This window comes from Hypanus sabinus, chromosome 1, assembly GCF_030144855.1.
Source record: "Hypanus sabinus isolate sHypSab1 chromosome 1, sHypSab1.hap1, whole genome shotgun sequence".
Lineage (NCBI taxonomy): Eukaryota > Metazoa > Chordata > Chondrichthyes > Myliobatiformes > Dasyatidae > Hypanus > Hypanus sabinus.
This window is the reverse complement of record NC_082706.1, coordinates 105,534,761-105,548,646: the sequence shown is the minus strand read 5'-3', so window position 1 is coordinate 105,548,646 and position 13,886 is coordinate 105,534,761. Positions and strand designations below refer to the sequence as shown.

General features: G+C 41.2%; 1 protein-coding gene across 10 annotated transcripts in view; it reads right to left on the bottom strand.

Annotated features, from left to right (window-relative positions):
* Nucleotides 1–13,661, bottom strand: part of dpy19l1l (dpy-19-like 1, like (H. sapiens)) — a 117,789-nt gene extending 104,128 nt beyond the window's left edge. For all 10 annotated transcript variants that reach the window (XM_059973461.1, XM_059973469.1, XM_059973534.1 and 7 more), the window contains exons 1-7: nucleotides 13,621–13,661; nucleotides 11,496–11,875; nucleotides 10,892–10,916; nucleotides 6,184–6,271; nucleotides 4,612–4,749; nucleotides 3,510–3,630; nucleotides 3,331–3,424 (exon numbers count right to left, since the gene is read on the bottom strand). In XM_059973461.1, coding sequence (XP_059829444.1) covers nucleotides 3,331–3,424; nucleotides 3,510–3,630; nucleotides 4,612–4,749; nucleotides 6,184–6,271; nucleotides 10,892–10,916; nucleotides 11,496–11,875; nucleotides 13,621–13,646 — 872 coding nt within the window. In that variant the 5' untranslated portion in view covers nucleotides 13,647–13,661. The remainder of the gene's footprint in view (nucleotides 1–3,330; nucleotides 3,425–3,509; nucleotides 3,631–4,611; nucleotides 4,750–6,183; nucleotides 6,272–10,891; nucleotides 10,917–11,495; nucleotides 11,876–13,620) is intronic.
* Nucleotides 13,662–13,886: the final 225 nt, after the last annotated feature.

Below are 13,886 nucleotides of genomic sequence, written 5' to 3'. Positions count from 1 at the left end.
AGAGGTATATAAAATTATGATGGGTATAGATAGAGTGAATGCAAGCAGGCTTTTTCCACTGAGGCTAGGGGAGAAAAAAACCAGAGGACATGGGTTAAGGGTGAAGGGGGGAAAGTTTCAATGGAACATTAGGGGGGACCCCTTCACACAGAGAGTGGTAGGAGTGTGGAATGAGCTGCCAGATGAAGTAGTAAATGCAGGCTCACTTTTAACATTTAAGAAAGACTTGAACAGGTACATGGATGAGAGGTGTATGGAGGGATATGGTCCAGGTGCAGGTCAGTGGGACTAGGCAGAAAAATGGTTCGGCGTAGCCAAGAAGGACCAAAAGGCCTGTTTCTGTGCTGTAATGTTCTATGGTTCTATAAACTAATCTAACTCACTAATGGGCAAAGGAGGACAGTTGCTGTCCCTTCACCAATCTAGCATAAATACATCTCCAGGCAGAATCTGTTTGATTCACAATTACTCTAAGGTGGCCCAGTTAGCCATTCAGTTCTGAAAGCACAATGACAAAGTTCAATCTGATGATGGGTCAATGAGCTAAAAGTTAACTCAATATCACTCCGCAGATGTCACCTGACCTGGTGAGTGCTTCCAAACTTTTCTAGTTTCATTTCAGAAGTACAGAATCTACACTTCTTTTGATTTACATTCCAGCAGATAAACACCATCTTCTCACAGCCATTGGGGACCAGCAGTGAATGCTAGTCCTGTCAATAACATCCAAAGCCAAATGAGATTAAAATAACATTTAACATGATGCTCAATGCATTCTGCACCATTTGTTATAGATTTAACAGACTGATTCTATCTGATACTTCCTCCTCCCTGACAGCATTGAGGAATGATTGGGAATGGAGAAGGTCAGAAGGAAGAGACAACCAAATACTATTAATTTTTTCATAGCTATTCCCATCAAACAACTACAATCCCCCGAGCACGCTTTCCATCTGTGCCAAGTTGAGCACCGAGCTAGCCATGCGGCCTCTTAAAAAAAAACAAGAGTCGAGTCAGGAACGTTCATACTGTGACCCGGTTAATCCGAAAGGAGACCAATCCTGACACTACTCGCCAGACAAGAATGGCTGACTGGTGTTACAAGCTATGAAATGAAACTACATTTGCTTATTATATAAGTGAGTTCACAAATTGACAGAAGTTCCCATGCTACTGCCTCTCTGCCTGGTAAAATACCAGGAATTTCATTAAACTATTTAAAGAAGAACTACTTCAGAGGATTAAAAATCTGTGCCATGCGAACAACAGTTCCAATCTAAAAAACTGATTAGCGCTTCAGGAAGTGAGATTGTAAGATCCGGGAGCAAAGACACTGAAAGAGAGTGAATTCTTAACAGGAAATTAAATCCAAGAGGATTTTCCACTCCTTGTGTTAGATTACCAAAACCAGCTCTAAAAGTAAACTAAAACAATCCAAAAACAAAAAAGCTCAATGAAAATGCAAATTCTGAGGACCAAAAATGAAATATGGATATGTTTTGACCTACATACAATGTGGAAAAATCCAGATTTACTTCTGATTAGTGAGTGAAAGTGTGAAAGCTTTTAAATAAAGCCATTGGAAGATTCCTTGCAGTTGCTGAAAAATGCCAAAGCTCTAGATTTTAAACACTGAACCATTAGAAACCACTTCTGCTAAACTTGAGGTATTAGAAAATTGCCAGATGGATTAACATTTTAAAAGAGAAATGCCTGCAGTGCAGGAACTCCAAGGAGTGGTTATTGCCATGATAATTAGATATGCAAACTGATTCGGACTGTGTACATCTTACAGAACAGACAGGAGATGCTAATACATCACAGGCAGTTTACTTCTCCCTTCACTTCCACATCCTACCCAAGCTGTTTGCCTTTTGGTGCAATGAATTATTCAAAATAGAGAAATAAGATTTACACAATTTTTGTTTTCATTCTGAACCAAAGGAACAACAAAAACGTAAGAGGCGAAAAGAACATGGTTGGCTCGGAAACTACACTAAAAGGTTTTGACAGCAATGGCTGGCATCTAAAGAAATACTATACAATTTGTAAAAAGAAACATGTAGTCTATCTCTGGCCGATATGAGAAATTAAAAACTATATTCAATAAAGACGGTTATAAATTTGCCACAAATAGCAGGAAGTATGGGGACTGGGAGCACTTTAAAATGTGGCAAAGACTAAAGAAACTGATAAAATAATGGAAGATATCAGTTAGCAAATATTAGGAAATATAAAACCAGAATATAAAAAATATATACAAAAGGAGCTTCACTACATATGCAAAAAAGAAAAAGGAACATAAGGACAAATGCCAGGCCTTTACATTAACACTTGGGAGACATCCACCACCCCCCATATTCCCAACAATTCCATCACCCACCACATTACCAATTAACTTACTAGTAAATACTTCATTGTTTTCACAGGGAGAACATGCAAAATTCACACAGATAGCGCCAGAGGTCAGAATCGAACCTGGATCACCAAAACTATGAAACAACAGCTATGCCACTGTGCTACCTACCCACCCCCTCCCCCCAACCATCTCTCCTCAACAAAACAACAAACTGCAGTAGAGATTCAGTTTTCAATGGGGGAAGCAGTAAAGTCTGTGGGGGGGGGGGGGTAAGGGCCTATAAGAAATGCACTTTCTCATAAGTAATATGTCTGATTATTTCTTTGTTTAGAACTGACAGGAGATGCAGAAAGGGAATGAAAGACACATCTGTTAGGAGCAGCACAGATGCCAACCTTTTAGCCTAAGTCCATGTTTGGTGATGAAAGAGACCAGTTGGTTCAACTTCCCAGGTCAGATTTTCCTCTCTGGAATAATCCTGAAGGATGATAAAATACCTTTAACCCAATAAAATGTCCCAAGGTGTTCCTCTGGAATATTAGCACACAAAATTTGGCACCAATACAGATCTGAAGATAATAAGTCAAAGAAGTAGATTTTTGTAGGTGATTTGGACATCTGGATTTCACCAGAAAATAGGAAAATACTGGCCACAATCTCACTGCATCAACACTTCCAAGGAAATGTGAGATTTTTCAAACTAATGCAGCCTCCTAAAATATACTTTACACAGTTATTAACATATTAATTGCAGCCTAAATACACAAATGTATATATCAACAAGAATTTCATTGATTAAAAAAAAATACTGTTGATCCCAAAGGAAATTTTAGGTAATTTCTTCCATGACATTCCCACAGTTACTGGTTCATTGCTAAATGACTGAATCCTCTAGTTGGGCAGAGCAAGTCACTGGCCCAGAACAACGTGTAGCAGATTCATCTATTAATGGTACTGGAATATATGCTTACCTCAAGTATGTTCCATAGATGAAAAATAGTGACATCATGAACCCATTTAAAATAAAAACAAATGTGACATAAAAGTAGGCAGGGTCGCCCATTCCTGTTGAACAAAATAAAATCATATTTTAAGCTTATTACCACATAAATACTCCAAAGCAGGTTCTGAAGTACACGTAATGACTTACCTTCACAGCTCTCCACAGGAGTGAAACCCTGACCTCTGTCTACACGCCAACATATTTTGGTTGGAATGCCAAGAAAATCTGCAGAAGCAATGTAAATGCGGTACCAGCTAGCCAACACTACCTACCAAAGCAAAAGAGTCAGGTTTACCCTTTACACAGGGCTCAGTTTTATGCAAACTATTTCTCTTTAGATAGATTTCACTAAGTGATAGCTGGAAGTAATAGCTTAAACAGGCTCAAGAACATTACCCCTTCCAATCCCTGTAATAGGGTTCATCACCCAAGCATTGAATAAATTCCTGATAGCACCTGACTACAGTCACCCAAAAATTGGCAAACGAGAGGAAATCACTATTGTCAACAATATCCAACTTTTTTGAAAAAAGCAATTATAATGATGCATGTTAATAGCAAATGTATGGCAGAAGGCTGAGGGTTTGCAACCCACCCAAGACTTAAACACTGAAGTGCATGGCACCACAGTAGTGAAGCAATACCATATCAATGCAAAATAAGGACTTTGGTGCTTTTCTGTCAGTGCACGGAAATATTATGGAGCTGGAGGCATTAATTCAAGTGTAGTGACATCTACGAGTTTATCAACCAATATTTCTACTCTAATTACTGCTTGCAACATTTCACCCCTTGGCAAAAATTCACTTGTGGCACTTGTGGCAAATAAACTGTTGCTACCTACCTTACAGCAGCCAATGCAAGTCACAAAATAACCAACTCTGCATTGAGCAACAGAGACACAGGAAATGTTAAGATTCCATTTGATGGGCAAGCAGGAATATGCATGAATCAAGTTCCCAGGAAGAATAGGAGACACAGTAAACTAGAGTTGAGATTGATGAGGAAAGAGTAAGGATGCTGCATGTGCAGGATCATGGACAAGCCTACATTAGGGAATGCTGTTTTAAATAATGTGGAATTTGTGCAACAGCAGGGCAGGATGGGAGAACATTAAAGAACTTTCCTAAATGTCAGCTAGTTTTCTGCCTGTTTTAATCTTTATACTGATGAATAAACAGAATTTGATGCATTGTCATTCAGAACCAGATGTCATGAAAATAATAAATTCTTTCAGGAGATTACCAACCTCTGGATAAAGATTGAACCGCTTCAAGGTGTTGATAACCAAAGGATATTCAGTCAAACAATCGTTCATTATGGAAATTAAACCTTCAAAATATGAAGGTGCCTCTATAATGGTCTTAAAGAACGAATAATACAATCCCTAAAATGAGAAAATATTTTAAAGCATTATGTCAATATAACTAAGATAAACTCCAACATGTCCAAAACAGACTTTGAAAAACAAACCAGAAATGTCAAGGGAACAATGAACTCCAGCTCACTGTGCAAACATATTGTGGAAAGAATACTTCATGCAACTCTAGCTTGCTAAAGTTTATTCCTATTACAGAACGGTATTAAAAACTACTCATTCTGCATTGTAACCAATATTTCAATTGATTGTATATCCAGATTTTTAAAATATCAGATTAACTATTCTCATTCAAAGATTATTCCAACCTCCCTCCACATACATACATTATAAATAGTTTTCATTTCTAAATGAACAATGATGATTTGTAGGCAAGGTTAATAAATTTACTTTAGACATTACTAAACTACCAAATTACCATTTCATCTGTTCATCCTTAAACAGTTCCAAATTCACTGAGCCAATGTGCTGAATACCTCAGTTACTGTTTCTTAACACTACCTGCAATGACATCTAATAGAGAGAAAGACCAAGATGAACAATACAATTAACCAGTCATTGATCAAGTGTCTTAGTTCAATTCCTCATTCTGTCATCTTACTTTATTTCCATGTTAGACTTGGGGAGGTTCTGTGGGATGTGGATAGAATTATAACCTTAAAGGAAACCGGCTGAATTTTGTTTAGACTGGAAAGGATTACGAAAGACATTGGGTGAACATGAGAAATCCCAATAAACACAACAGAGATCAGTCATAGTGAGACCACAATGCGCCACATATAGTGTGGGAACAAGATCTGATCCCATAAAGGTACTCAGTTCTGACCAATCAAATGTAGAACACAGTTGAAGGAAAAGCTCAGACTAGCTCCACATAGTGCCATGGAACCACATCAAACCTGAAAGAAAACATGTCTTTCTGAGGCCAATAAGGCCAATTTTCTATAGTTTTTCTGTTTGCAAACAAAAATGATGATTCTCCATCCTCTTTTCATGCTCAAATACAAGGTTTCCATTGCCCTAATGTTCAAGGAACAGAATGAAGTGCTAACTGCAGAACTAGTCCTCTTTATTTTCTCTAATTTGGTTTCCTCCACGGCATCTGTATCAAAATGTCAGAATATTCCAATCATCCAATCTCTTCCAATGACCAACCATCATTGTAAATGCAAAATTAAATTGGTAAAATCTGAGGTATTTACAATTCAATTTTGTCTGTAGTATGAAATGCTATGCGGATTGTGTTTGCCTTACAACTTGGTTTGACAAAGCAGCTCATTTTGAGAAACCAGATGCACTTTATCAAAAAGAAGGTTGCTGACCAGAAATCAACTAACATAGAAAACAAGCTACTGGCAAACTACCAATTAATTGCCATACTGTTGTCTTTGAGTACACTGGGACTCTGAGTTTAATCACTAATAAGCTAAATCAAACGCTTACCATTTCAGTTCGAAAGGCCATTTCACGTTCCAATGTTGAAAGATGAGAGAAATGTTGATTATTTTCAAAGAGGCTGGCTATGTGGTACCTGAAATAAATTAGAACAATGTTTAAACATTACTTCAACAATTGAAAAAAGGTCTATAAAATAGCTGTTTATTCAGCAGGCATACACAATTCTGTCACCAAATGACCAGTGAATATAAACAGTTGGATACTAGCTTTCAAACAATTTAGAAATTCCTTCAATCTATTTGTCTCTCACTGGATAGAAAACAATTACACGGAGCTCAAGCAAGAATATTAACAGCAGAAGAACCACAGATCTGATATACATATGAGACCCTAAGTATGAGGGGTGGGGGGTGATCTGACTTCCTCTAGATCTCTGGTGTAGTTTAATACAACTTTGCTTCACATGACACTTCAAAAAATGCAGTCATATTTTGGAAACTGAAACAGACTTCAAAAATTATGAAGGCCCAAAGGCAATGCTTTATAGCTGGTAAGGAGATTCTTCTCAGAGTTTTGAGCCTGATTTGAAGAATCAACAATATTAAAAATAAATGACCTGGACATTATCATAATACTGATTTTGTTGGACCTTGGTGCCCAAATTAGCTTCTGTATTCCCTACACGAGTGACTATACATCAAGCATACCTCATTGATTGCAAAGCTTTGTTAACGGTGAGATTCTGATATCCCACAGAAATACCAGCCACAAATCTTTCTCTCATGCACACACAATTGTCTTGCACAAGTCGTTTGACAGATTTGTAATGACTTTTCTAAAATACTTTCCGCATTTTGAATGTCTCGGAAATTATTTTGAATTAAGATGCTAAGAAGCTGTCTGCCTGTCTAAATAGGTTTGAAGTTACCTGGTTTATTTATACCAGAAAGTCTCTTTCAACAATGCTACCAACCCAGTTGTGACTTTAGATTATCGACACAGAAGCCCAGCTCAAAGACACTGCCAACTCTTTCAGTGAAGTGTCAGAGATGATGGACCTCATATTAACATCTTCAAAACAATGGTCCTCTACAAAGCTGCCCCCACTGTACAATGCAACCTCCATAAAAAGTTACACCGCAAGATCCTGGCAAGCATGGTCCACTACTCATCTCCAGCCCTCAGGAAGGGCAAAGACAAGGAAGTCCAATGTACCAAGACTATCACTGGCTGTCTGAAGAAATGAGTGAAGAGGAGATTCCACCAACTCAAGCTCCACAAAACCTTCCAAATCCAATGAACAAGCAAGTGAATCAGTGAATCTCTCCCAGGCCAACATCCCTGGCAGTTAGGCCCTAATTACATACAGTTGACAATGAGGAGCAGGTCTAGTCCTTCATGTGCCTGACTCCAGACATCCAACAGACACCTTATTCTGAGTTCTGTCAGAAGATTACCAGTTAGGCAGTGAAAAGGATTCAAGGATATTTTCAAAGCCACTTTGAAATAAATTTAATAACACTACCAACTCATGTGAAAACTGTAACATGACCATTGGAAGTTGAGAAGTAGTGCGCAGCATGGCACCAAGGACTGATATTATTTGTCTGGAGCCAACAGAGCCCAGTATAAATGACAGAGACTTCACCACACAAACTACCCATTGCCTGTGGCAGTGATTGCGAGTCTCATCAGTTGTCTCTGAACTTGCAGGATTAGAGTAGAATGATGCAAATCACCCATAATCCTGCACAAAGAAGAAAATATTAAAGAATGACCAACAGAGCCCTGCCCTTGACACTGAGCACACTGCAATGTAAGCAATCTGAAGAGGACTAACTAGCTTTCAGTTCCTTAGTCTCAGCACTCCTGCGGAGTTGAAGGCAATTTGATTCCACCCCTGTGCTGTGGCTTATTGCATGGCTAATAAACTAGGACATTTGTTGCAGGGGGATCAGGAAGTGCCAGAGAGAAATGGCGGTTGGGAGGAGGCATACTCCTTCTGTCATTTACACCAAGCTCTATGTGTCCCAGTCAATGGGCTCAACATCATCCAAAATGCAATGTCTCCATTTTCAGAATCACAGGCCAGAGATTCTGAGGTGTCAGTGGGAATACTACACTTTGCCAAAGTAGTTTTGGGAACAACTCTGAATCTTTTCCTTCAGTTACCTGATAATACAGCACTAAATAGAATTATGTTTTGAAAATTCTCTGTCAATGCCCTTCGACATTAAACTTCATCTGCTGAATTTTTTTGCCTTCTACATCCTACAGCAGAATTCAAATAAGTTCATTATTGCACATACTTCCACTGCCTCTATGTCATCAGCAAACTTGGATACCTTACACACCACTCCCTCTTCCATACTAAATAAGTAGGGGCCTGAGAAAGACCTATTTATTCTGACTTTGCACTTTCTATGAAATATCCAATCATCAAACCACACTTCCTTCGGTGTTACAACTCATCGTGTGCAACAGCCTTTTGGATGGCACTTTATGGAATGCATTTGGAAATTCCAAATACACTACTATCACTGGTTCCCTTCTATCAAATCTGCTTGTCATATCCTCAAAGGAACACAGGTAAATTATCAAATACAAGTTTCACTAATAAACTAATATTGACTTAGTTTGGCTTTATTCAGTTAAGTTTCTTCGATTATAGACTCCAAGATCAAGCCAACAATAAAGGTTAACTCAACTTCTATACTTTGAGTCTCCCTCTCCAGTCCTCCTACTGTTCCTGTTTAGAAAGTATTTTGATTTTTTTCAATGCAAAGCTCCTTCCACCATCTCAAACATTTATCTGACCTCTTTGGTATTATTTGTTAGCTCTCTTATCTGACCAAACTTCGTACAAAATAAATACTAAAATATCCCTCAGTATCCTGCTGGAATCAATCGCACTCAAATTATATGACCGAACACATTTCAGCAAAATTCAGAGGAAATAAATGTTCCTACTTTTAAAAACCCTGCATCTCCTAAAAAAAAGCCACTAATTCATTTGATAACAAACTGCAGCAAATTATTGAGAAAGATGGGAAAATGATATGCTCAGCTCTCTAGTTCAAGTTTCCCAATTTCTCCCAGAAAAATAAATTTGATGTTGAATCCAAAGATCTTTTTCACCTAATAGGTCATCCAGAACTGATTATCTGTTTTTTGTGAAGTGGGGTGCCCTGTGCAATCATAATCGATTGAAAACGTATGTGGAAGCACGGAGAAACATCGGGAAATTCCAGGAAGACTTTTATCATTGCTGCTGCTGTTGTTGTGAGGTCCGGGACGCTGCTGGGAAGAACAGGCACCCAGTCCTCGGAGTCGTGTTGCCGATGGCCGTTAGCAGGGCCGTCTTAATACATTCGGCAGAGGATGGAGCTCGGAGAAGCTGTGCCGGAGGGGATGGTCGGCGGCTCCGAGGTTCGACGGACTCAGGTCGCTTTTGGTGTGTGCTACGTCTGCGAGGCTGGTTTCGACGGAGCTTCCATTGTGTGCTGCGTCTGCGAGGCTGCGTCCGGCAGCACCTTGGAAGTCCATAGCAGGGGTACTCCCTTCTGCCGCCGGCGTGGGATGGCGAGTCTGTCAGGACCCTGGGGACTTGTGGAAACTGTGGTGATTTCTTTTGAACTTACAGTCCTTTAACATCTTGGACTATTTTTACTGTGCCCATAGTCTGTTTTTTTTTAATCAATTATGCTATTGTTTGCACTGTTGTAATTATGTGGTTTTGTGCAGGTCTTGTAGCTTTAGTTTTTGTCTGGTGGATTTGGAGCTCCTTTCTGGGGAACGCGCTAGACGGTAGCACAATATTAATATGCAGCAGCCTCTCCGGACTCTGGATTGGGGATTGCCAAATGTTACGTGGATTTCTGGTGTAGTCTGTTTTGTCATATGCTTTTGTGATATCATTCTGGGGGAACGTTGTCTCATTTTTTAACTGCATTGCATTTGTGGTTTCTAAATGACAATAAACTGAATCTGAATCCAAGTAATAAAACCATCCTTTTATTATATTCTGCATCCTCTTATCTCCAATTCACTTGCCTGTATACACTCCGTGGCCACATTATTAGGTACACCTGCTTGTTAAAGCAAATATCTAATCAGCCAATGAGGCAAGAACTCATTGCATAAAAAATGTAAACATGTTCATGTGGTTCAGACCAAATATCAGAATGGAGAGGAAATGACTCTGATCATTGAATGATTGTTCGTGTCAGACAGGGTGGTTTGAGTATCTCACAAACTTATGATTTTAACAGAGTTTAGAGAAAGGTGCGAAAAACAACAAAAAAATCCAGTGAGTGGCAGTTAATAAGAGTAATCAAAGGAGAATGGCCAAATTGGTTCAAACAGATGGGAAGGAGACAGTAACTCAAATAACCACCTGTTACAACAGTGGAGTGCAGAAGATCATCTCTGAATGCACAACATGAAAAACACTGAAGTGGATGAAATACAACAGCAGACCACACTTAGTTTCACTCCTGTACCTAAAAAATGGCCACACTGTCTATGCAATTGTACCAAACTACCCAGGCATTGTTTGTGACAGAATTTGACACTTATCCAGCTTATTAAAGGAGACTGAATATTGGTATATAATGACGAACATTTTATTTTCTTTCACAAGGATAGCTATAGTCAGTTTGACATTAATGCATTTTGACAAAACTAAAATGTCACTGGATTCTGCACTCAAACAGCAGCTTTGATAACTTTAAGCAAATCATAATATACTCACCAATGCAAAATTCCCACGATGATAGCTATGAGAGAGGGATGCAAATGATCAATAAGGATCTGATTTTTTTTAAATATCCCACATTTTACCACCAGTTTTGTTTCCCAATAAAAGCTGATTGTACAGACCAGAATGAAAATGAGTTAATTCTCGTTACCTATCCCCTCGCTGTCTGTCCTTCCACCACTCCCTGCAACTGCATTTACCCCTCCTACCCTGCTCGGCTCACTCCGTTACATTTCTACTCCACCTCAACTAACTGCATTCCCTCCAACTAACACAGCTTCTTTTACCTGCTTCCTCCCCACCCACCTTGTCCTCCTCACTATCTCACTAACTTCCCTTTCCTCCTCCTCTTTCCCATCCTGTCGCTTTTTCTTCAATCCCTCTCGACCCCACCACCTCCCTCCCTATCTTCATCTCCCTTTTCAAACTCCTGCCGTCCCCTTTTCTCTATCCCACCCCTCCTTCTCCCATACCTCGATCCCCAGCCCCTCCTATTTCACCTGCATCAACCCACCACCCTCTGCACTACAATCCCTTCCCCTCTCTTCCACCCATTCATCCTCCCCTGTTCAGGCTGCCTCTCACTCCCAACCCTCACCGAGTAGGATGGTGGTCCCCAGGCCGCTGATCGCTGCATCATGGAGGCCGAGCTGCTCCCCAATGCCGGAAACCCATTTGCCGGAGAATCCCAAGCCGCCAGCCTTGGCCTCGGGGGCAGCGCAGTCCCTCCGCCTGTCTCGGCGTGGGCTAGTGCCTTTCTGCGAGACCCTGGTTTTGGCGGGCGGACAGCGCTGCCGCTCCTCAGCCAGGCCTCGGTTGCTCCTGCCGCCGCTGCGGATCTTCATCGCCATTCCAGGGTTGTCTGCAGGCCAGGCCAGGCCGAGGCCCGCGCCGGAGCCTCGGGCGAGCGTAGCGGCGGCACCAGCCCTGCACTCCTCTCCTGAGTCCGAAACCGCCACAGTCACCACGGCAACATCGCTAGGAGAGGAGGGCACAATGCAGACAAGAGGTGACACCAGCGGTCGCAGCAAGTACTCCAGGCTCACAGCACGCACGCCCAACGTTCAGAGCGTGCAGCGCAGTCCAGCAACAAACCCCTGGCAACTCAAACTCTGCCAAAGCCAGCCCTCAGCTCCCAACAACATACACAAGCAATATTCACCCCACCCCCTGCAACAAACCCACCTCAAGCAACACCTATAGTAACCAACTGACCTCTAACAGCCCACCCTGAGCAATACAGTCCTTGTAAGTCACCCTGAGTAACCAAGTCACAACCAGTAAGTTGTAAAGCAATACAGCACAGATCCTTGCCCTTCAGCCCAACCACTCCATGCCACCCATAGTCTACACAGCCAGTCCCAATCTCCTGTATTGAACCAATTTCCCTCTAAGTCCCACTCCTCCATACGTATCCAAGTATTTCTTAGGTCATACTATTGTACCTGCTTCAACCATTTCCTTTGGCAACTTGTTCAATATTCTCACCACCCTCTGGGTGAAGAAGTTGCCCCCTTAGGTCACTTTTAAATATTTTCCCTCTCAGTTTAAACCTGAACTTTGGACTTTCCTACCCTGGGGGAAAAAATCCATCTTACCATCCATCCATCTTAACTATGCTTCTCATCATTTTAAGGGTCATTCCTCAACATTCCAAGAAATAACAACCCAGCCTGGCCAACCTCCCCCTACACCTCAGATCTTCTACCCCTGTAAATCCTTTCTGCTCTCCTTCCACTTTAACCACTATAAAAAGGTAACAAAAACTGTACACAGTACTGCAAACAACATACACACAAAATGCTGCAGGTGGTCTTCAGGTCAGGCAGCATCAATGGAAGTGAATAAACAGTCAACATTTCAGGCTGAGACCCTTCATCAGAACTGAAAAGGAGGGGAGACAAAGCCTGAATAAGAAGAGGGGGAGGGGAAGGAGTACAGCTAGAAGGTGACAGGTGAAGCCAGGTGGGTGCAGGAAGGAGAAATAGGAGGTGATAAGTAGAAAAGATAAAGGGCTGAAGAATAAATAATCTAATAGGAGAGGAGAGTGGATGTCATGAGCCCACAAAATACTGGAGGAACTCAGCAGGCCAGGCAGCATCTATGGAACAGATCTGGGCCAAGACCCTACTCTTTTGCATAAGTGCTGCCCAGCCTGCTGAGTTCCTCCAGCATTTTGTGAATGTTGCTTGGATTTCCAGTATCTGCAGATTTTCTCTTGTTTGTCATGAGCCCTGTAGGCCTCTACAGCTTTCATGCCATGGACCATTGGGTTTCTCGAGCACTTGTGTTTACTAATTGGTGTTATAACATGAATCATTAAGCCCTTGTGCTTTCTGTTTAATCTGGTCAAGTTAATTGTGACTGGCACAGGTTTCACACATGCTGTGATTATTTGAAGGAGACTCTCGTTTAATACTGTGTTTGTGGAGAGTAATTTGCCTCATGATGTTGCTCAGTCATGCCTCCAATGCTTTGTTTGTATTCCTATGTACAACTTCTTGTTTCCTCCACTGTTCCTCTGCACTTGGGTTGAATTGTTGCAACACCCACTGTAACAGTCTGTCATTCCTCTGCACCTGGGTCCAGTCCGGCCAGTGACCACCTTGACAATGGAAAAAGGGAAAGAGGAGGGGCAATAGAGGGAGATCATAGGCAGATGAGAAGAGGAGAAGTGAGAGTGGAACCAGAATGGGGAATGGAAGGAGAAGGGGGAAAATTACCTGAACTTAGAGAAATCAATGTTCATGCCATCAGGTTGGAGGCCACCCAGTTGGAATATGAGGTGTTGCTCCTTCAGTCTGTGAGTGGCCTCATCATGGCTGTAAAGAAGCAGCATGTCAAAATGGGAATAAAGCTTGGAATTAAAATGGTTGGGCACCAGGAAATCCTGCTTTTTGTGGACGGATTGAAGGTGCTCGACAAAGCAGATCTCAATCTACATTAGATGTCACCAATGTAGAAGTGGGCACATCAGGAGTATCAGATA